The sequence below is a fragment of the Dipodomys merriami genome, unplaced genomic scaffold (genome assembly GCF_024711535.1).
Source record: "Dipodomys merriami isolate MVZ:Mamm:240054 unplaced genomic scaffold, mDipMer1.0.p SCAF_70, whole genome shotgun sequence".
Lineage (NCBI taxonomy): Eukaryota > Metazoa > Chordata > Mammalia > Rodentia > Heteromyidae > Dipodomys > Dipodomys merriami.
In genome coordinates, this window is record NW_027206291.1 from 5,712,349 (window position 1) to 5,736,030 (window position 23,682).

At 47.7% G+C, this 23,682-nt stretch overlaps 1 protein-coding gene across 1 annotated transcript in view; it reads right to left on the minus strand.

Moving 5' to 3' along the window:
• The window catches only part of Mob3a (MOB kinase activator 3A), a 31,649-nt gene that overhangs the window by 6,248 nt on the left and 1,719 nt on the right, over nt 1-23,682 (minus strand). Inside the window, exons 2-4 of the mRNA XM_070007922.1 lie at nt 13,708-13,788; nt 7,600-8,128; nt 1,232-1,434 (exon numbers count right to left, since the gene is read on the minus strand). Of these exons, the coding sequence (XP_069864023.1) occupies nt 1,232-1,434; nt 7,600-8,020 (624 nt within the window). The 5' untranslated portion in view covers nt 8,021-8,128; nt 13,708-13,788. The remainder of the gene's footprint in view (nt 1-1,231; nt 1,435-7,599; nt 8,129-13,707; nt 13,789-23,682) is intronic.

Here is a 23,682-nt window from a genome sequence, read left to right on the forward strand (position 1 = left end):
CTAGCTTGTGGGCTGTTCAGGGTTACAGTTTCAGCTCTCGAGTCTGTCCTGCGTCCCTGGCCAGTCAGCTTCCATTTCCCCAATAAAGTCATCTTTTTACATGGGCTGTCTCTGAGAGGTGGACTCTTTTCCTCACAACAGTTCTCTAGGGAGGGGGTGGAGTAAATGCTTCTGGGGAAGGCTACTTTTAGAGACATTTGTTCTGGAACTCCACAGAGGTGGTGGGTGCATAGCACAATGTGGTAAGTGGTGATGAGTCATATTCTAAAGTGGCTGAATTATGTTTTGTTTTGTTTTTGTTGGTCGTGGACTTGAACTCTGGGCCTGGGCACTGTCCCTGAGCTCTTCAGCTCAAGGCAAGCGCTCTACCACTTGAGCCACAGTACCACTTCTGGTTTTCTGGTGGTTAATTGGCGATAAGAGTCTCACAGAGGTAGAGTGCTAGCCTTGAGCTAAAGAGCTGAGGGACAGCGCCCAGGCCCAGAGTTCAGGACCCACGACCGGACCCAAAAAAAAAAAAAAAAGAGTCTCACAGACTTTCCTGCCTAAGCTGGCTTTGAACCATGATCCTCAGATCTCAGCCTTCTGAGACAGGCATGAGCCACTGCGGCACCCAGCTTATGTGAGTTTTATATCCATAAAACCCAGAAAATCTGGGCTTACACTTAGAATACAAGCTGCTGAGGAGGCTGAGATCTGAGGATCATAGTTTGAAGCCAGATTAGGCAGGAAAGCCTATGAGATCCTTATCTTCAATTAATCAGCAGAAAAAACTGAGAGTGAGTTGTGACACAGTGTTGAGTGCTAGCCTTGGGCAAAACAGCTAATAAGGGACAATACCCAGGCTTTGGGTTTAAATCCTAGCTTGGGTGTGTGCGCATGCACACACGCAAGCACATACGTACGTACGTATGTGTACACACACACACACACACACACACACACACACACACACACACACACACACACACAAGACTCTCAGAAAAGACTAGATATTCAACAATCTGAGAACATCTAGGCTAGGCACCTGAGGTATACATTGTTACCCCTTCCACAGCTATCCAAAAACATAAGGGTAGAACCCCTCCTGCTGAAGACGCAGGCTCTAGGCCACCTCCTGGATGCCCTATCTGCAATGCTTCTACTCCAAATCTCAAGCCTAGGGGCTGACCCAGAAGATAGGGCACCGTGGAGGCTCCCCTCCACCCACAGCCTGCACTCTGCCACTCACCAGGGGCTCCAGCTCCTTGGTGTCGATAAGGTTGAACTCGGTGACAAAGTAGTAGAAGTGCTTGTAGCAGGTGTTCACATGGGCCTCAGAGCCCATTTGGGCGATGCGGTCAAAGTGGTGGATGTAGACATGCACAAAGACACGAAAGAGCCGAGACAAGATCTTCCTCACGGCCTGCAGGAAGTTCTTGGGGAACGGTGTGCCTGAATGGGTGGAGAGAGGGACCAGCCCTGAGACCATGTTCCTTCTTCTTCTTCTTCTTTTTTTCAGTCCTGGGACTTGACCTCTGGACTTGAGTGCTGTCCCTGTGCTCTGTAGCTCAAGGTGAGCACTCTACTGCTTGAGCCATAGCAGAACTTCCGGTTTTCTATTACTTTATTGGACATAAGAGTTTCACAGAGGGGCTGGGAAGGTAGCTCAGTGGTAGAACGCTTGCCTTGCATGCCTGAGGCCCTGGGTTCGATTCCTCAGCACCACATAAGCAAAAAGAAAAAAGCCAGAAGTGGCGCTGTAGCTCAAGTGGTAGAGCGCTAGCCTTGAGCTGAAGAGCTGAGGGACAGCGCCCCAGGCCCAGAGTTCAGGCCCCACGACCGGACCCAGGCTGCCCAGGCTGGCTTTGAACTGCAATCCTCAGATCTCAGCCTCCTGAGTAGCTAGGATTACAGGCATGAGCCCCGGACGCCTGGCTCCATGTTCCTTCTTTTTTTTTGTTTTTGCCAGTCCTGGGACTTGAACTCTGGACCTGGATATGGTCCCTGAGCTCTTTTGTTCAAGACTAGCATTCTACCACTTGAGCCACAGCTCTACTTCTGGCTTTTTCTGTGATTACTTGGAGATAATAGTCTCATGGACTTTCCTGCCTGGGCTGGCTTTGAATTGCGATCTATAGATTTCAGCCTCCTGAGTAGTTAAGATTACAGGTGTTGTGTGCCACCGATACTTGGCCCATGCTACTTCTTTGAACCACAAATATATGAACCCATGAGGCTCAGAGTCAGTATGGCACTTACTTGTTTGGGGTTACAAAACTTATGTCCTACGGCCCAAGATGACTTTCTTCCTGAAGCCAAGTGTTGAGTCCTATCATCCCTGGAAAGGAGCTTCTTTATCCAGGACAAGAACAGCAGCCTGCCTGTGTCCCCTTGTGGCCCAGCCCCTCCTTGGTCTTCTTTTGTGCTAGTACTGGATCTTAAACGGGGCCTCATTCTTTTTTTTTTTTTTTTTTGGTCGGTCTTGAGCCTTGAACTCTGGGCTTGGGCGCTATCCCTGTGCTCTTCAGCTCAAGGCAAGTGCTCTACCACTTGAGCCACAGTGCCACTTCCGGTTTTCTAGTGGTTTACTGGAGATAGTCTCAGGGACTTTCTTATCGGAGCTGGCTTTGAGCCACGATCCTTAGATCTCAGCCTCCTGAGTAGCTAGGATTACAGGCATGAGCCACTGTTGCCGGTAGAACCTCTTTTTTTTTTTGGGTCCGGTCATGGGGCCTGAACTCTGGGCCTGGGCGCTGTTCCTCAGCTCTTCAGCTCAAGGCTAGCGCTCTACCACTTGAGCTACAGCGCCACTTCTGGCTTTTTTCTTTTTGCTTATGTGGTGCTGAGGAATTGAACCCAGGGCCTCTGGCATGCAAGGCATGCACTCTACCACTGAGCCACCTTCCCAGCCTCCTAGGGCCTCATTCTTATTCAGCTTTTTTGCTCAAGGCTGGTGCTCAATCACTTAAGCCAGAACTCTACTTCCAGCTTTCTGGAGATGAACTGGAGATAAAAGTCTCATAGATTTTCTTGCTCGGCTAACTTTGAACCAAGATCTCAGCCTCCTGAGTAGCTAGAATTACAGGTGTGAGTCACAAGTGCCCAGCTCACATCTTCTTGCAGAGATTTCAGGGAACTCCCTTAAAGTCTTGGCTGCTTCCTTGCCCACCATGGCTTCCTGTCCTACTCAGTCCAGGAAACTACAAACCTCTCAGGGTACTGAGCACTGGTTTACAAATGTATAAGCTAAGCATTTCTCCCAGGATAGGGGTAGCTGTGGATCATCTAATCCAGCCAACATCACCAAGTGCCCACTGGTGAATAGACAGACATAAATTACCCATGGGTACCTAGACCACATCTTCTAGAGATGCAGCTGAAGAGCACTGTGCTTCTCCAGCCATTGGATTGGTAGTTAAGGCCCAGAGATATCCACAAGCTAATCCTGAGTTTTCAGACCTGCTACCTGTGGCAGAGAAACTATGTAGATGGGATCAAGTTAAGGAATTTAAGATGGAAATTGTCCTGGATGGTCTGAGCCCCAAAAGAGGCAGGAAACAGGAAGTCAAAGGCAAAGAGATTAAGAGACAGGATGCTATGGGACTTCTCTGAGGAAGGGGTCCAGAGCCAAGGGATGCAGGACCTCTGGAAGCTGTGAAATGCAAATCCTCTCTGAAACTAGGTCTCTCTCTTGTGTGTGTGTATGTGTGTGCGCGTGCTGGTCCTGCAGCTTGAACTCAGGGCCTGGGCACTTTCTCTGAGCTTTTGTGCTTAAGGCTAGTGCTCTATCACTTGAGTCACAGCTCTACTTCTGGCTTTTTTGGTAGTTAATTGGAAGTAAGAGTCTCATGGGCTCTCCTGCCTGGGCTAGCTTTGAACCTTTATCCTTAGATCTCCAACTCCAGAGTAGCTACGATTACAAGCATAAGCCACCAGCACCTGGCCAGGTCTCCATTTAAGTCTATGATCTGAGCACAACTCTGAACTGCACCCAAGGAAGTATAACCAATGTAGGCCTCTGTTTTTCCTTTTATAGCAGAGGAGTGTGGGCCTATAATCCCAGCATGTAAGAGGCTGAGCCAGGAGGATTGTGAGTTTGAAGCCAACCAGGGTGACATAGTGATACTCTATTGTATTAGTAACAACCAATAAAAAAAGGTTGGAGGCCAGGCGCCAGTGGCTCATACCTATAATCCTAGCTACTTAGAAGGCTGAGATCTGAGGATCGTGGTTCACAGCCAGCCCAGGGAAGGAGTCTGTGAGACTCTTATCTCCAATAAAGTATTCAGGAAGTGGTAGAGTGCTAGCCTTGATCAAAAGCAGCTCAGGGACAGTGCCCAGGCCCAGAGTTCAAGCCCCAGGACTGGGTGGGGGGTAGGGGGGAAGGCTGAAAAACTCTATTCATGTCTATGTTGTGCTGCACCAAGTTCCCACAAGGAGAAGAGGAAAAACCTCTCTAACTGGAGCGCCACAGTGGCTGTTCCTGGGGCCACAGCAGGACAGGCCAAGTGCTGGGACACCCCAAAGACTTGGGCCCAGAGGATCTGGCGAGTGAGGGAATGTGGAGGCAGGTCACAGGCACTATCCACCCCCTTGTCTGACCACACAGACTTTAGGTTCATTTCCCTGAAATATAGCTTTTGTGCATCCTTCCCTGGTTTGCATCACTCTAGAAGAATGAGACCAAAGATATGTTTTCCTTCATCTCAAGACCTCTTTCATGCTGCCCAGGATTTATTCCTAGTTGTTCCTTTTGTGTGTGTGTGTTAGTCCTGGCTTTAACTCAGGGCCTGGGTGCCATCCTGGAGGGTTTTTTTTTTTTTGTCAGTCATGGGGCCTGAACTCTGGGCCTGGGCGCTGTCCCTAAGCTCTTCAGCTCAGGGTGAGCACTCTACCATTTGAGCCACAGTACCACTTCTAGTTTTCTGGTTAATTGATGATAAGATTCTCAGGGGGCTGGGAAGGTGGTAGAGTGCTTGCTTGCATGCATGAGGCCCTGGGTTCGATTCCTCAGTACCACATAAGCAGAAAAAAAATCTGGAAGTGGCACTGTGGCTCAAGTGGTAGGGCATTAGCCTTGAGCTGAAGAGCTGAGGGACGGTGCCCAGGCCCAGAGTTCAAGCCCCACAACCGGCAAAAAAAAAAAAAAAAAAAAGATTCTCAGGGACTTTCCTGCCCCAGCTGCTTTGAACTGCAATACTCATGTCTCAGTCTCCTTTTTTTTTTTTTTTTTTTTTGGGTCCGGTCATAGGGCCTGAACTCTGGGCCTGGGTGCTGTCCCTCAGCTCTTCAGCTCAAGGTTAGAGCTCTACCACTTGAGCCACAGCACCACTTCCAGCTTTTTGCTTATGTGGTGCTGGGGAATCAAACCCAGGGCCACATGCATGCAAGGCAAGCACTCTACCACTGAGCTACCTTCCCAGCCCCTCAGCCTCCTTTTTTTTTTTTGCCAGTCATGGTACCTGAACTCTGGGCCTGGGAACTGTCCCTCAGCTCTTCAACTCAAGGTTAGTGCTCTACCAGCTGAGCCACAGCACCACTTCCAGCTTTTTCTGCTTATGTGGTACTGAGGAATCAAACCCAGGGCCTCACGCATGCAAAGCAAGCACTCTACCACTGAGCCACCTTCCTAGCCCCATGTCTCAGCCTCCTGAGTAGCTGGTATTACAGGCATGAGCCATCAGTACCTGGCTCCCTGAGCTTTTATGCTCAAGGCTAGCACTCTAACACTTTGAGCCACAGCCAGCTCTACTGGCTTTTTTGGTAAACTGAGGAGTCTCACAGATTTTCTGCCTGGGCTGGTTTTGAATTGTGATCCTCAGATCTCTTGCCTCTTAAGTAGCTAGGATTCCAAGCTACTGGCACCCAGCTCTGATACTTTCCTTACACACTGTCCTTTCCTTGGCTGTGTGTCAGGATTTTCTCAGAGATACAAGGTTGCTTGCCCATGAGGACTTCTGTCCACCACCTTGAGCCAATGTCTCTTAGAAGGGGATAAGCCCTGAGTGACCAGTCTTTTCCCTTGGTGCCCTGGGAGGCATGTGGGCTCTTGTATGCAACTGACACTGCAACAAGTGTTGGGAACTATGGGACAATATTTGGACCAGAACCAGGAATCAGGAATGTTCTGGAATTGACAGAGGTGAAAGCTGAGTGTTAATGTAATGTGAATCCTCAACTGATACTTTCAGTGAACGGGGCTGGGCTGTGCCTCAGTGGTTAAGTGCTTGTCTAGCACATGCAAAGCCCTGGGCTCCATCCTTAAACAAAATGAAAGGGGGAAAGAAAGTGGCATTCCAGTCAGGTACCTGTGGCTCACATCTATAATTCTTTTTTTTTTTTTTTTTTTTTTGCTGGTTGTGGGGCTTGAGCTCAGCGCCTGGGCACTGTCCCTGAGCTTCTTTTTGCTCAAAGCTAGCACTCTTATCACTTGAGCCACAGTGCCACTTCCAGCTTTTTCTGTGTATGTGGTACTGAGGAACTGAACCCAGTGCTTCATGCATGTTAGGCAAGCACTCTACCACTAAGCTACATTCCCAGCCCCTCACATCTATAAGTCTAACTACTGAGGAGGCTGAGATCTGAGGACTGCAGTTCAAAGTTAGCTTGGGCAGGAAAGTCCATGAGCCTTTTTCTTTTGTTGGTCATGGGGCTTGACCTTAGCCTGGGAGCTGTCCCTGAGCTCTTCAGCTCAAGGTAAGTGGTCTACCACTTGAGCCACAGCACCACTTCTGGTTTTCTGGTGGTTAATTAGAGATAAGAGTCTCATAGGCTGGGTGCTGGGGGCTCATGCCAGCTAAGATCTGAGGATCACGGTTCAAAGCCAGGCTGGGCAAGGAAAGTCCGTGAGACTCTTATCGCCAATAAACCACTCAGAAAACAGGAAGTGGCGCTGTGGCTCAAGTAGTAGAGGGCTCACCCTGAGCTGAAGAGCTGAAGGATAGCACCCAGGCTCAAGAGTTCAAGCTCCAGGGCTGGGAAGGTGGCTCAGTGGTAGAGCACTTGCCTTACCTTATATGCATGAGGCCCTGGGTTCAATTCCTTAGCACCACTTAAGCAGAAAAAAAAAGCCGAAAGTGGTGCTATGGCAAGTGGTAGCACGCCCAGGCCCAGAGTTCAGGCCCCATGACCAGACCAAAAAAAAAAAAAAAAAAAAAAAGACAAGCTCCATGACTGACATCCCCCCCCCCGACATCCCCCCCCCCCCGCAAAAAAAAAAAAGAGAATAGGAAGTAGAGACTGGTTGGTCCTTCCTTTTTTCTTTTCTTTTTTTGCCCCCTTTCTTTTCTTTATTTTTGCCAGTCCTGAACTCAGGATTGAACTCAGGTCCTGGGCACTTCTCTAAGTTTCTTTTGCTCAAGGCTAGCATTCTACCACTTTAAGCTATAGCTCCATTTTCAACTTTCTGGTGATTAATTGAAAGTAAGAGTCTCATTGGCTTTGAACTATGATCCGAAGATCTCAGCCTCCTGCATAGCTAGGATTATAGGCAGGAGCCACCAGCACCCAGCTGGTTGGTCTTTGTGATGTCTGCTCAGGCTCTGAGGTCACTGGGACCACATGCAAGCAGCACCAGCATGAGGAAGAAATCAAGATCCTGAGAGCCACCCAACTCACCAACGTTGGTGGGGAAGATGTCCTCGTTGTTGATCTGTACCTCGATCCAGTCCATGAGCAGGTCCATGTACCGGGGTGCTGACAACGCAGTGGGCTTCCGGAACCTTTGCTCATCCTGCCAGCGGTACTCATACTTAGGGCCCCCAGACATGATGGGGCAGGACTGCTCAGTGCATCCATCACTGATGGTGCCATAGATGAGGTTGACACGGTTGAAGAAGTCCACCACATGCACGGCTACCCAGTCATTAAGCTCCTCACCTGGGGGCAGCTGCACGGCCAGCCGCAGGTCCAGCCCCGCATTCAATGATGCCTGTGCCTTCTTGTGCAGCTCAAAGCGCTGAGTGCCAGGCTCAAACTTGCGCTTGGGCCGGAATGTCTTGTCCTTGTTGAAAACTTGCTTGAGGAAGGGGTTGGACATTTTGGTAGCACCTACTGTTGGAGTCACCTTAAGGGCAGGATGGAGGCCTGTGTTGAGTCACTCCCAAGGCCTTGAGAATAGCACTGGACCTGTTCTCTCTCCTGGGATCTGAAACACACAGAGGGATATTTAGGATACAAACAAAATGAGGACCTTCCCTAGGGCTGGTTTCCTAGAATAAGTAGCTATGTGGCACAGTCCAGAACCCTGAATGCTTACAACACTAATAACCATGGCCCCAACCTAGAGCAGTTGCATCTGGACTCACTGCTCCAGGCATGTCTTCTGACAATATGGTAACAATATGGGGGAGGAAACTGAGCTTCTATTGTGCTGGGGGGATGCAGAGGGCTGTCAGTGCCCACATCCTGATGATGCATAAAACCCCTGGACTCAATCATCTATTGAAAAGGGGTCTTTGCAGATGTGAGAAAGTTGAAAATCTAAAGATGAAGTTATGCTGGGCATTAATGGCTTATGCTTATACTTCTAGCTACTGAAGAGGCTGAGATCTGAGGATCACGGTTCAAAGCTAGCCTGGGGCAGGAAAGTCAGCAAGATTCTCATCTTCAATTAACCATGAGAGCCAGGCGCCAGTAGCTCGCACCTGTAAATCCTAGCTACTCAGAAGGCTGAGATCTGAGGATCACGGTTCAAAGCCAGCCCGGGCAGGAAAGTCCATGAGACTCTTATCTCCAATTAACCACCAGAAAACCAGAAGTGGCGCAGTGGCTTAAGTGGCAGAGCGCTAGCATTGAGCTGAAAAGGTGAGGGACAGTACCCAGGCCTAGGGTTCAAGCCCCATGACAAAAAAAAAAAGGTGAAGTTGCATTAGTTGAGTGCCCTAAATCCAAAATAATGCAGAGGTGAGCTGGGCATGGTAGATCACACCTGTAATCCTAATTTCTCAGGAGGGGTGAGATTTGAGGATTATGGTTTGAAGCCAATCTGGACAGAAAAGCCTCTGAGACCCTCATCTCCAGGTCCTCAATTCACAGAAGAGAGAGAACAGAGAAGATAAATCACTCAGACACTGCAGTGACATGACTTCAAACCAGGGAGCATTATGGCTCACTAGCTACCATCAGATGCGAGGTAGGAGAGGCCTGAGGCAGAGGTAAATTCTCCCTGGCAGCCTCAGAAGGAACCAGCCCTGTCCACACATTGACCTTAGGCTTCCAGCCTCAAGAATGGAATTCCTGCTCTCTCTGTGCTCTTTCCCTGGTGATTGTCCAAATTACCAGCCACTGCAAGGACCTGTCCTTTTCCAGTTTGACATTATCTAAATTACATCTTCAAAGACTGTCCTTCCAAATATGGCAGCACTGAACGATCCCATGTGGACCTCAATTTGGGGGACATGAACTCAATAGTGAGACCCCAGGGAACTTGTTTATGTCTCAGTGGTAACCTGTTGGATGCCTGCTGGCACTAGAGAGATGAGATGATTGTAAGCAAGGACTTATCTGGTTACCTGTCTCCCTGAGTCCATGCTTGAGATCACCTAGCCACCTCTTCTCCCCACAATACCTTTCTGGCAATCACAGTAGGTGACTCCATCCAGCAGTGGATACCTCGTATGATACACCATGAGCTTGTCAGGATATACAGAATGTGTTTATCACTAGCCTCATGTTTGCTACTGCCCCTGTCCCTTGACAATACCCGTTTGTCATCTTCCTACATAGCCCTGTCCACGGGCTATGCCCACTTGGGAAGGCAGATAAGGCTTGAATGTGGCACCTGGGGCCTTAGGGAAGGTAGGTCACAAAATGGGGACTCTGGGGAGCTCCAAAGAGGAAGCAGTAGAAAGGGTAATGATGGAGAGTAGCAAAGTCAGCTGGTCATAAATAACCACATGCAATATTATAATTAATCCCTGACACTTGTTTTCTTTTTTTCTCTCTCTTTCTTGTGTGTGTCCTGGGGCTTAAACTTAGGGTCTGAGTGGGGTCCCTTAAGCTTTTTCACTCAAGGTGGGGCATGCTACCACTTGAGTCACAGATCTACTTCCTTTTTTTAAAATTAAATTGTTATAAAGGTGATGTACAGGGGCTGGGAAGGTGGCTTAGTGGTAGTGCTTGCCTAGCATGCATGAAGCCCTGGGTTCAATTTCTCAGTACCACATAAACAGAAAAAGCTGGAAGTAGTGCTGTGGCTCAAGTGGTAGAGTGCTAGCCTTGAGCAAAAGAAGCTGAGGGACAGTGCCCAGGCCCTGAGTTCAAGCCCCAGGACTGTCAAAAAAAAAATTATTGAGTCAGGTAAAGAGTACATTTTTTTTTTTTTTTGGTTAGTCATGGGGCTTTAACTTTGGGTGGTCCCTCCTCTCTTCAGCTCAAGGCTAGCACTCTACCACATGAGCCACAGCACCACTTCCAGTTTCCTGGTGGTTTATTGGAGATAAGAGTCTCATGGACTTACCTGCCCCAGCTGGCTTTGAACCGCTATCCTCAGATCCCAGCCTCCTGAGTAGGTAGGATTACAGGTGTAAGTCACTGGCACCCGGCTACTTCTAGCTTTTTGGTGGTTAATTGGAGGTAAGAGTCTCACAAACTTTCTTGTCTGGACTGGCATCAAACTGTGATCCTCAGATCCCAGCCTATAACTATAGGCTTGAGCCACAGTACCTGGCTTTTTTCTTTTATGTTGCTGGAGTCAAGTTTTTGTCACTTGTAACTATGTAACTAACTGGTCCTGTCCTGTGCACTGTCTCCTACAGTGTGCCACAGACCAGGTACCTAAGAATAAATATATGTAACCCCTTCCTTTTTGTGGTTCCAAGGGTATGGTAGCTCCAGTGTGGCAGGGCTGCACCCTATGCAGGTTTCAGGGAGGATCTGCCCTCCATTTCTTGCAGCTTCTAGAGGCCACCATCTCCCTTGATTCAGTATTCAGGCTCCCTATGCCACTCCTACAGTTCTGTAGTTCTTTCATGCCCCCGTAGCAGAGGTCACCTCAATTGTTAGCACAGCTTTTTTGTTGTTGTTGTTGTTGGTGGTGGTGGTGGTGGTGGTTGAACTTAGGGCTTAGGTGTTGTCCCTGAGCAATTCTTTTGGATGTACCTTAGAATGGAATTGGGGGATTCTGTTTCTCCTATGGAGGAACTTCCACTTTCCATGGCAGCTGTGCCATGCTACATTCCTACCAATCATGGATTGAGGGTTCCATTGCTATATAAACGTGTGTGTGTGCGTGTGCACGTTCAACCCCCCCCCTCCCCCAGTACTGGGCTTAAAAAAAGACTCACACTCTTATTCACTTAGCTATTTCTACTCACAGCTGTTGCTCTACCACTTGAACCATGCCTCTACTTCTGGCTTTTTGTGGGTTAGAGATGGAAATCTTGAAATTGTCAGCCTAAGCTGGTTTCAAACCAGGAACCTCAGATTTCAGCCTCCTGAGCAGCTGAGCAGCTTAGGGGCATGAGCCACCAGCCCCTAGCCTTGTCAGCTGTTTTGAGACAGGATCTCACTATGAAGTACAGTTTGGCCATGAACTCACAATCCTCTTGCTTCAGCCTCCTAATACCAGGATTACAGGTGTGGCCCAGTTTGATTGCTTGCTTGCTTGCTTCCTTTTCAAAGCCAGCAATGTGAGGCCTCTTAGTCTTTCCCCTCCAGACTCTTTCTTCTGAAGATCCTGTAGTGATCGTGGGCCCCAAATGATCCTAGATGGTCCATATCAAAATCCTTTCCCAACCGATTTTCTTCTACTTTAGTGCAGGGAGTCCCTAGACACTGTGGGCATCTGAAAGCACCCCTAGTCAGACTCCAGCTTTTAGAACCGTCCTTTCCTTCCTTGATCCCTTGGTCCCTCCTTCCCTCCCTCCCTCCCTCTCTTCCTTCCTTTCTTCCTCTCTCTCTCTCTCTCTCTCTCTCTCTCTCTCTCTCTCTCTCTCTCTCTCTCTCTCTCTCTCTCTCTCTCTCTCTCTCTCTCTCTCTCTCTCATGCTTTTTCTTTCTGTGCTGTGCTGGGACTTGAACTCAGGCTCTGGCGCACTGTCCTTGAACTTTCTTTTTATGGTCGGTTGTGGGCTTGAACTCTGGGCTTGGGCGTTGTCCCTGTGCTCTTTCAGCTCTACCACTTGAGCCACAGCGCCACTTCTGGTTTTCTAGTGGATTATTGGAGATAAGAGTCTCATGGACTTTCCTGCCCGGGCTGGCTTTGAACCACAATCCTCAGATCTCAGACTCTTGAGTAGCTAATATTACAGGCGTGAGCCACTGGCGCCCGGCTCCCTGAACTTTTTTTACTCAAGGATGGTGCTCCACCACTTGGGCTACAGCTCTACCTCCAGGATTTTGTGGTTAATTGGAGATGAGAGACTCATGGATTTTTGTCTGAGCTAGCTTCAAATCATGATCCTCAGATCTCAGCTTTCTTTGAAGCTAAGATTACAGGCATGAGCTACCAGCATCCAGTGCACTTCATATTTTTCTAAGAAAATGCTTTCTTCCTTTTTACATAGGATTCAGTTGAGGCCTGATCTCCCGTGGGTACAGTGGGCACCCAGCCAGGTTGTTCTCTGAGCCTTGTAGGGGGCTGAGCAAGATTCTTTGCCAGGGGTTCTCCAATCATGACAACCACGTATGGTTTCAGATATCTCTTCAGATATCACTGCCCTTAAGGGCAGCATCACCCGGTGAACCCTCCATGTTAGATGGCAGCCAGCACCTCAGTTCACATAGCTGATGGATAGAGGGACAGGGCACAGACCCTGACTGCATGGGTGGAGGTGCCACATGCCTCCCTGGCACTTTAACTGCCAGAGATTCCAATATTCCTCCATCTCGTCCAACGTATGGTAACATGCTTCTCCATGTTTGAGGCGCCCCATCAGTATAGCCTTGGCTATTCTCCAGCTTTATCAGGGTGGCCAAGCCTTCCTGGTATTCCTCAGCTGTGGCTGCCAACCTTTCCAGTGATCTACTCCTGTCTAGGTGATCTGCCACTAAGGAAGCCCTAGACTGTCTACTGGAGGTCCAGCTACGTCATCCCGCTGTTCACAGGATATGGCTATTAGCCTCTTTCCACTAAGGAGAAATTAGCAGGGTCCAATGTTCCTCTTTTGTCTCTGGGTTCCTCATTTGTCCTGACTTGCCACTGGCCAGGGGCAGCCCTCTTGTTTATTTTGGGGCTTTTCTGGGGGATAGTTTTGGGAGTTCCTTCCACTAGTGTCACCTGAATAGAACAGGTTGAAAGAAGTCTGTCACCAGATGTGGCATCTTATGGGGCCTCCACAGCCCCTGTGGCACTATCATAGTCTCTGGAGATGTCTCCCAGGCTGGGCCTCAGGGAGAAGATGACCAATCCCTCTGGTCATGTCCCTACCAAACCACCAAGGATCTCCATAGGCCTTCTCTACAACATTATGCCCATCTATCAGGATTGTTCTAGAAAATGTTCTAGAATGGGTAAAGTGCTGCCACTCTTGGCTACTTTTACAAAATGGGAGAATTTTTTTTTTTTTTTAGGTGAAAGTATTTTTTTTTTCCTAGAAATTTCCTGAAAGGGAATAAGCCCTTTGAAAGTCAAAGGTTTCTGTCAGAAATAAACATGGCTTCTACGACCCCAAGGGGCGGTCTCTGGCTATGGGAAGTTGCTTTTGCCCACAGACTGTGATAGGAGGCCAGGCTGGGCCTGAATGACAATCTCCCCATCACTGCCCCCCCAAGTCTCAGTTGTCACCTTTTTGGGGTTCCTTTCCTCTTCAATCTTCTTAGTGTACTTACAACAGCTTCTCAAAATCTCTTCTTCTGCTGGTCTTCCCTAGGATAGATGAGACAGAAGACACTTGGAAACTTCAAGAAGAAAAAAGATAATATGACAAGCTCCCCCTGCATAAATCCTTTTCCTTCCCCCACCCCTTTCTTTTTCTGAAAGTAAAGCACAACAATACAGACAACCAACTGTCATGACCCTTCCCTGGCTGAGGTGTGGCAGGCAGCTCACAAACCCACAGTCACCCACTTCCTTCCGGAGTCTTTCACATCCTGTCACCATCGTGGGGAACAGGGCCTAAGCTTAGAGGTTAGCTCCATGTACTTGATCAGTGTGCAACACTAACCTCCCAGCCTGGAAGCCCAATACTTGGCTGGAATATGCTCAAAGCCTAGAATTTGTCCTGTGACTGACTAAGGCAGTGAGGGATCTAGAGCCCCCTCTGCATGAAAACCTTAATCCTGGGGCTGGGGTATGGCTTACTGGTGAGCACTAGTCTGGCATGCTTGAGGCCTTGAGTTCATACCTAGCATTGCAAACACAAACAAAAAAGTAACTGAGCCTGTTGGCTCATGTTTGTAATCATAGCTATTCAGGAGGCTGAGATCTGAGGATTTCAGAAAGCCTGGACAGATACACACATACATGCAGAGGTGCAGAAATAATGCTTTGTTCTTTGGGACACTATTTCTTCTTTCTCTTTCTTTTATATGAGTACCATATAGCAGGGATAAGACCCCTGGTGTAAAGTGTCTGGCAGACCAGGTAGAAAGCACACCTTTATTTCTTCTTGGCCACTGAAAGTCAATCTGTTTTGCCTGGCTCTAGAAAACAGGCACAGTCCCTGTGCTTTTGAATCAAGGCTAGAGTTCTACCATTTAAGCCACAGCTCCTGGCTTTTTAGTGATTAATTAGAGATAAGAGTCTTACAGACTTTTCTGCCCAAGCTGGCTTTGAACCATGATCCTTAGATCTCAGTCCCCTGAATAGCTAGGATTGCAGGTATGAGCCACCAACACCTTGGGCAAAGGTGACAATTCTTTTCTTTCTTTCTTTTTTGTCCAGTCGTGGGGCCTGAACTCTGGGCCTGGGCACTGTCCCTCAGCTCTTCAGCTCAAGGCTAGCCCTCTACCACTTGAGCCAGAGTGCCCCTTCTGGCCTTTTCTGTTTATGTGGTACGCAGGAATTGAACCCAGGGCCTCATGTATGTGAGGCAAACGTTCTACTGCTTAGCCACCTTCCCAGCCCCAAGGTGACAATTCTTAACTCTCTTTTGTTGTTGTTGGTCATGGGGCTTGAACTCTGGGCCTGAGCACTGTACCTCAGCTCTTCAGCTCAAGGTGAGTGCTCTACCACTTGAGCCACAGTGCCAGTTCTGGTTTTCTGGTTTATTGGAGATAAGAGCCTCTCAGCCTTTCCTACCTGGGCTGGCTTTGAACTGCGATCCTCAGATCTCAGCCTCCTGAGTTGCTAGGATTACAAGCATGAGCCACCATGCCCAACTTTTAACTCCCATTTTGAGAGCTGCCAATAATAATGTACACTGGGAAGATCTCCATGACATTTAGCACTTCCGGTAGGCAGAGAACTAGCATTCTGCAGATTAGGAAGCTGAAGTCACTGCTTTCTTGAGTGCAAATAGATAAGGGTCTGAGGTGGTGCTTGAACCTTAATCCTTAAGATTCCAAATCCAGCTGGGCCCTGGTGGCTCACGCCTGTAATCCTAGCTACTCAGGAGGCTGAGATCTGAGGATCACAGTTCAGCGCTACCTAGGGCAGGAAAGTCCAAGAGACTCTTTTTTTTTTTTTTTTTGTCGGTCTTGGGGCTTGAACTCTGGGCCTGGGCGCTGTCCCTCAGCTCTTCAGCTCAAGGCGAGCACTCTACCACTTAAGCTACAGCGCCACTTCCGGTTTTCTGGTGGTTTATTGGAGATAGGAGTCTCACGGTCTTTCCTGCCCGGGCTGGCTTTGAACCGCGATCCTCAGATCTCAGCCTCCTGAGTAGCTAGGATTACAGGCGTGAGCCACCGGCGCCCGGCTTCCAAGAGACTCTTATCTCCAATAAACAGTTAGAAAAACTGGAAGTGTCGGTCTGGCTCAAGCAGGAGAGTGCTCACCTTGAGCTGAAGAGCTGAGGGACAGTGCCCAAGCCCAGAGTTCAAGTCCCACGACTGACAAAAAAAAAAAGAAAAAGAAAAAAAAGGTTTCCAAATCCAGTGCATTTTCCACTAGACCATGGTTCCTCTGGGGTACCATGGACACTAGGTCTGCCGATTCTCTGTGGGGGTGTCCTGGCCCTACACAGTGCTGAGTAGTATTTCTGCCCTCCACCCACTCCATGCTAGGGGCTCCCCACTTGTGACAGCCACATATGTCTCCGGATAAGGCCCAGTGCCTCTACATCGGATCAGTAGCTTTCCAGTTCCTCTTTTGCTGTATAAGGGACTTCCCAGAAAGCTTCTGCGGGTTCCTGATACATGACCCATCTGGGCTCAGCCTAGCTTAGGTCCCTGGAGGACTCAGCCCTGGGTGCAACCAGTTACCTGGACAATTCTAAAACCAGAAACATAGCCAGACAGAGCTGGCAGCCTGACTCATATTGTTTTGAGTGGGGTGTGGGGGGGGGAGGGAGGCAAATAAACCTTTCATTGCCACAGAAGGATGGGAGAGTCCTGCTTTGAGCTTTTCACACCCATTTCCTTCTTCCAGCCCTACCAGGTAGCCCAGTGAGTGCTGCCCTCCCCCCAACATGGGAGCAGTGGCCATTCCTACCATTCCCCCCTGGGACCATGGGTCATGTGTGGGGATTTGTGTGACTATAACGACTGAGGGACACCTGGCATGGAGTTGGATGAAGGCCAAGGACATTGCTCAGGATGCTCTCCTAGAGAACAATCCAACCCCAGTGTGCACAATGCAGAGGGGAAGCTTTGTTAGCGCCCCCATGAGACAGGGCAGCTCTTAATGGCACATAAAATGGGACAAGAAAAACACATACTATATAACATACAGTGAGCTCTGCCCCCAAGTTAAGATTAGCTGGACATGATGAGTGCATAACCGCAGCCATGAGAAGGTGGAGGCAGAGGATGATCGACAGTTCTGGGTCAGCCTAGACTATAAAGCAAGACCCTGTTTAAAAGTAAGACAAATGCTATGTTCCTCTGATCATTAAGATAGTATTTATTGAAATGAGGGGCTGGGAAGGTGGCTCAGTGGTAGAGTGCTTGCCTTGCATGCATGAGGCCCTGGGATCTATTCCTTAGCAGCACATAAGTAGAGAAAGCTGGAAGTGGTACTGGGCTCAAGTGGTAGAGCGCTAGCCTTGAGCTGAAGAGCTGAGGGGACAGCGTGTCATGAGTTCAGGTCTCATGACAAAAAAAAAATTATTGAAATGAACCCCAGGAAATGGAAACAAGAGGTTTTACTTTGTTGTTTATGTTTTCTTTTTGTCTGGTTTATCTGTCTTGGAAGGATAAGGGGTGTAGGGACACAAATGGAGGAACAAAAGGTAAACAAATGAAGCAGTGGTACTCACTAGACATTATGTTGAGAATGACAACTTGTGGGTGAGGACAGGGAGAGAGCAAGGGAAGGGGTGACATTGTCCAAAAAGAAATGTCCTTTTTATCTGACTTATGTAACTGAAGCCCCTTTGTATATCACCTTTATAATAACAATAAAACAATTTAAAAATGATAAAATGATCAGCCACGGCTGGTGGCTCCTGTCTGTAATTCTAGTTACTCAGGAAGCTGAGATCTGAGGATCACTATTCAAAACCAGGCCAGACAGGAAAGTCCATGAGACTCTTATCTCCATTTAACTACAAAAAGAGACAGGTAGAGTTGTAGCTCAAATGATAGAACACTATCCCTGAGTAAAAACGTTAGGGGACAGTTCCTAGTTCAAGTCTCAAGGACTGGCACAAAATAAATAAATAATAAAAGTAAGACAAAATCAAAAACCAAAAAGAGATTAAGGTGATTTTTTTTTTTTTTTTGGCTAGTTCTGGGGCTTGAACTCAGGGCCTGGACACTGTCGTTGAGCTTCTTTTACTCAAGGTTAGCACTCTACCACTTGAGCCACAGTGCCACTTCTGGCCTTTTCTGTTTATGTGGTTCTAAGGAATCAAACCCAGGACTTCATACATGCTAGGCAATCACTCTACCACTAAGCCACATTCCCAGCCCGGAAGCTGATTTCTGAAGTGGGCTTTGCCTTTTTGGGTTAAAGCATCTGAATCAGAATTCCAGGAAAACAGAAGCTACGCCCACTAGCAGGGAATATCCTAAAACTTCCCACAGTACAGCTCATTCTGGCTGGTGAGGGAATTTTACACTAAGGTGCTTCCTAGACCACTGGCTCCTGAAACATGAGAAATGTCAAACTTTTCAGAGAACCTGGGGCCTATGTGGGTTTTATACAACACACTTGATGAAAATATGAGAGGTACAACAAGTCCAGGAAATGAAATGGTACTTTGAAAAATCTTCTAGAGATGAAAATATCAGTCCCTTGAGTTCTATTCTCAGTAACACATTTAAAACAAACAAACAAACAAAACTAAAATAGGCTGGGAAGGTGGCTCAGTGGTAGAGTGCTTGCCTTGCATGCATGAGGCCCTGGGTTTGATTCCTCAGCACCATATAAGCAGAGAAAGCCAGAAGTGGTGCTGTGGCTCAAGTGGTAGAGTGCTAAAGAGCTCAGGGACCAGCGCCCAGGCCCAGAGTTCAGGCCCACAACCATCCAAAAATAAATAAATAAATAATTAACTAAACCAAACCAAATCAAAACCCACCACAATTTGCAAGAAGACATGATGGTGATATCCACAATCCCAGGACCTGTGAATTAGAAGCAGAATTGAGGATCTTCTGGGCTACCTAGCAAGACCCTTTCTCAAAATCAAAACATTAAAACTAAACCAAAGGGGCTGGGAAGGTGGCTCAGTGGTAGAGTGCATGCCTTGCATGCCTGAGGCCCTGGGTTCGATTCCCCAGCACCACATAAGCAAAAAGAAAAAAAAAGCTGGAAGTGGCTCTGTGGCTCAAGTGGTAGAGCGCTAGCCTTGAGCTGAAGAGCTGAGGGACAGCGCCCAGGCCCAGAGTTCAGGCCCCACGACTGGACCCCCCAAAAAAACAAAAACTAAACCAAAAAACAATCTTGATGGTGTCTGTGAAGGAGAGAGGGAAGATTAGAATTTAGCGTGAAACAGTTACAAAGCTCCTTACTCTGAGAGGCCACCATGGCAGGCCTGGCAAGAGCTGGAAGATATTAGAATGACCCCTTTTAACTGGGAGACAGTGGCTCACACCCATAATCCTAGCTACTCAGGGGGCTGTGATCTGAGGGTGATGGGTTAAAGCCAATATGGGCAGAAAAGACTGTGAGACTATTAACTCCAATTAACCAACAAAAATCCAGAACTGAAAGTGTGGATCAAATGGTAGAGCACCAGCCTTGAGTAGAGAAAGCTAAGGGACAGTACCCAAGGCCTGAGTTCAAGCCCCAGTACTGGCACAAAAATAAATAAACAACAAACAAAACTGGCCCCTTTCCACAGCAAGGCCCAGGTGGAAAGATCCTGAGTTATGGGTAATGCTGGAGTCCTGATGCCTGTCACTCAAGAAAGGGGCCAGTGTAAACAAGTGGCATCCTGTGGCTCCAACTACATGGCATTCTAGAAAAGGCCAAAGCATAGGGATGACAAAAGACCAGTGGATGGGCTGGGAAGGTGGCTCAGTGGTAGAGAGCTTGCCTTGCATGCATGAGGCTCTGGGTTCGATTCCTCAGCACCACATAAGCAGAAAAAGCCAGAAGTGGCACTGTGACTAAAGTGGTAGAGTGCTTGCCTTGAGCTGAAGAGCTGAGGGACTGAGCCCAGGCCCAGAGTTCAGGCCCCACAACCGGCAAAAACAAAAACAAAAAACAAAAGGCCAGTCTGTGCCAGGAGGATGAAGAGGAGGAGCACCCTCGTACTGACAGTACCATGGTGGATGCATGTGATTGTCTATTGTCCAAACCTGAACAATACCCAACACCCACAGTGAGCCCTAATGTCACCTATGGACTTGGGTGACAGGACAGTGGCTCAACAGTGACTGGCAAAGGTACCACCATATTATGCTGGGGGAGGTGAGTCATGCACCTGTAGGTGCCTGCACAGGGTATGTGGCAACTTTGTGCTATAAATTCAATTATGATATTAAGCTAAATAAAGCAACTCTAAAGATAAGCTCCATTATGCTACGGGAAGTAGTGTACACCTGTGATTACACCCACTGAGGAAACTGAAGGAGGAAGATCATTATTGACCAGGAGTTCTGGACCAGCCTGGGCTGGGTGCCATGTCTCATGTCTATAATCCTAGCTACTCAAGAGACTGACATCTGAGGATTGCAGTTCAAAGCCAGCCTGGGCAGGAAAATCTGTGAGACTCTTATCTCCAATAAACCACCAGAAAACCAGAAGCAGTGCTGTGGCTCAAGTGGTAGAGTGCTAGCTGAAGAGCTCAGGGACAGCGCCCAGGCCCAGAGTTCAAGCCCCATGACCGACAAAAACAAAAACCAAAAAAAAAAATAATAATAATAATAAACATGGCAGGTGCTGCTGGCACATGTCTGTAATTCTAGCTCTGAGGATAGTTTCAAAATTTGCCAAGGCAGGAAAGTCTGTGAGACTCTTATCTCCAATTAACCACCATCAAAAAGCAGAAAGTAGAGTTGTGGCTCAGTGGCAGACCTTTGAGCAAAAAGCTAAGGGACAGCACCCAAGCCCTAAGTTCAAGCCCCAGGACCCTATCTGCTCCCTCCTCCCCCCTCCCCCCCCCCCCCCCGCAACAAAAACTGTAATAATAAACACGCTGGGTGCTGTGGTTCATGACTGTAATCTTAGCTACTAGGGAGGCTGAGTTCTGATGGCCCAGGTTTTTTTTTTTTTTTTTTTTTTTTGCCAGTCCTGGGGGCTTGAACTCAGGGCCTGGGCACTGTCCCTCAGCTTCTTTTACTCAAAGCTAGCAAACTACCACTTGAGCAACAGCACCACTTCTGGCTTTTTCTGTTTATGTGGTACTGAGGAATAGAACCCAGGGCTTCATACATACTAGACATGCACTCTATCATTAAGACACATTCCCAGCCCCAAAAGATTCTTATCTTCAATTAACCATCAAAAAGCAGAAGTAGGGGCTGGGAAGGTGGCTCAGTGGTAGAGTGCATGCCTTGCATGCATGAGGCCCTGGGTTTGATTCCTCAGCACCATATAAGCAGAAAAAAAAAAGCCCGAAGTGGCGCTGTGGCTCAAGTGGTAGAGTGTTAGCCTTGAGCTGAAGAGCTGAGGGACAGCACCCAGGCCCAGAGTTCAGGCCCCATAACCAGACCCCCCCCCAAAAAAAAAAGCAGAAGTAGAAATGTGGCTCAAAAGTACCAGCATTGATCAGAAAAAGGTAAGGGAGAGATGAGGTTTTGAGTTTAAGCCCCAATACTGGCACAAAATAATAATAACAATAAAAGGGATGGGGATTATTATTAGCTGAGTGGTAGGGCACTTGCCTAGTATGTATGAGTCCCTAACCTCATCACCATAAGAGTAAACAAAAGTAGAAAACGACAAACTTCATGAAAGAAGAGATTCAAAACAAACTTGCTGAAGCATAAATGCTATGGAAAGCTCCAGAAACACGTAGTTCCAAATTTCCTAGCAGCCACATCCAAAAAAAAAAAAAAAAAAAAAAGGAAAAGAACAGATAAAATAATTAGATCTCGGACTGGGAGTGTGGCTTAGTGGTAGAGTGCTTGCCTAGCATGCATGAAGCCCTGGGTTCAAGTCCTCAGTACCACATACTGGATGTAGAGTGGTAGAGTGCTAGCCTTGAGCAAAAGAAGCTCAGAGGCAGTGTCTAGGCCTTGAGTTCAAGCCCCAGGACTGGCCAAAAAAAAAAAAAAAAGAACCTGGATTCTAGAAGTGCTCAGACACTTGACTTCAGAGTGCCTCTGAGATGCTGCCTGCTATCACCAGCTGTCACTTTTTCAAATCTATATGTGTGTGCATGTGTGCAAGTGCTAGTACTGGGACTTATCTCAGGACCACACGCTCTTAAATTGCTTGGATATGAAAAGCACTCTTCCATTTGAGCCACTCTCACATTCAGCTGGTTAACTGGAAGACAGTTTCATGGACTTTTCTGCCTGAGGCTTCAAACCTTCAAAAATGGATCTTCCAGGTTTCAGCCTCCTTAGAATTACCAGATAGTGAGCCTCCTATATACCTTTTTTTTTTTTTTTGTCGATCGTGGGGCTTGAACGCTGGGCTTGGGTGCCATCACTGCGCTCAAGGTGAGCGCTCTACCACTTGAGCTACAGCGCCACTTCTGGTTTCCTGGTGGTTTATTGGAGATAAGAGTCTCATGGACTTTCCTGCCTGGGCTGATTTGGAACCGAGGTCTTCAGATCTCAGCCTCCTGATTAGCTAGGATTACAGGCGTGAGCCACCAGTGCCCGGCTTTCCTATATACTCCTATATACTTCTAAAACAACCAAATGATCCAATAACTAAGCTTCAGGCTTCACCTATGATCTGGCCTTTAAAGTCACACACACACACACACACACATACACGATCCCCTTCCTTAAAGTTACACACACACACACACACACACACACACACACACACACACACACACACACACACACACACACACACACACACACACACACACACACACACACACACACACACACACGATCCCCTTCCTTCTCCCAGTAAAATAACATGAGTTTGAGGTCACAGTCAAAACCTAGAGCACTGCTGCCATTATAGGTGGACCATCCCTATAATCCAGGAGCCTGAGAATTGGAGGATTGAGGTTCAGTCAATGGAAGTTCAGTGCAAATAACGAGCAAAATCAAAGAGCAAGCAAGACTAAACTAACAAGGGTGAAGCCCTTAGTTCAAACCTGGGTATTGTTAAACAAAACAAAACAAAAAATAAAGAAAACCTAGAGCATATCAAGCAAGGCAACATGACTGTGTGTATACAAGTCTGTGTGTATGAGGATGCACGTGTACCAGCAGTAGGGATTGAACTCAGGGCCTGAGCCTCTGTCCCTTAGCTTTTTCCACTCAGTGATGGTGTTCTATGACTTGAATCACAGCTCTACTTCCGCCTTTTTTGTGGTTAATTGGAGATAATAGTCCCATGGACTTTCCTGCCCAAGCTGAGTAGATAGGATTACAGGCATGAGCCAAGGTGCCTATCCACATGACTGTCTTGAAAGACAGAGAATTTTCAGGAGAGGCCTGAAAATTCGACTGAAAGCCTCTGCAAATTTATGAAGTAATAGGAAAGAGGTCTCACTAGAAGATACTAATAGAAATGTGGGCTGGGAAATACGCAAAAGCACATGTGAACTGTGCCTCACAATTTACCAATCTTGAGCTTTGAATCTGGATAGTTTATTTATTATTTTTGAACTCTGGGCCTGGGTGCTGTCCCTCAGCTCTTCAGCTCAAGGCAAGTGCTCTACCACTTGAGCCACAGCACCACTTCTGGTTTTCTGGTGGTTTATTGGAGATAAGAATCTCATGGACTTTCCTGCCCGAGCTGACTTTGAACTGTGATCCTCAGATCTCAGCCTCCTGAGTAGCTAGGATTACAGGCATGCACCAACAGCGCCTGGGTGGGTAGTTTATTTTTATGACAGTTATATCAATATAAAAATGTGGGGAACAATCCTAGCTACTTAGGAGTCTGAGATCTGAGGATCTAGGTTCTAAGCCTTCCTGAGCAGAAAAACCAGACACTTATCTCCACTTAACCAGAAAAAAGAAGGAAGTAGAGGTATGGCTCATGTGTTAAGAACACCAGCTTTGAGGGGAAAAAGCTAAGCAAGAACACAGAATTCAAGCCTCAGTTCAAGGAAAGAAACACATGGAAAAAGAA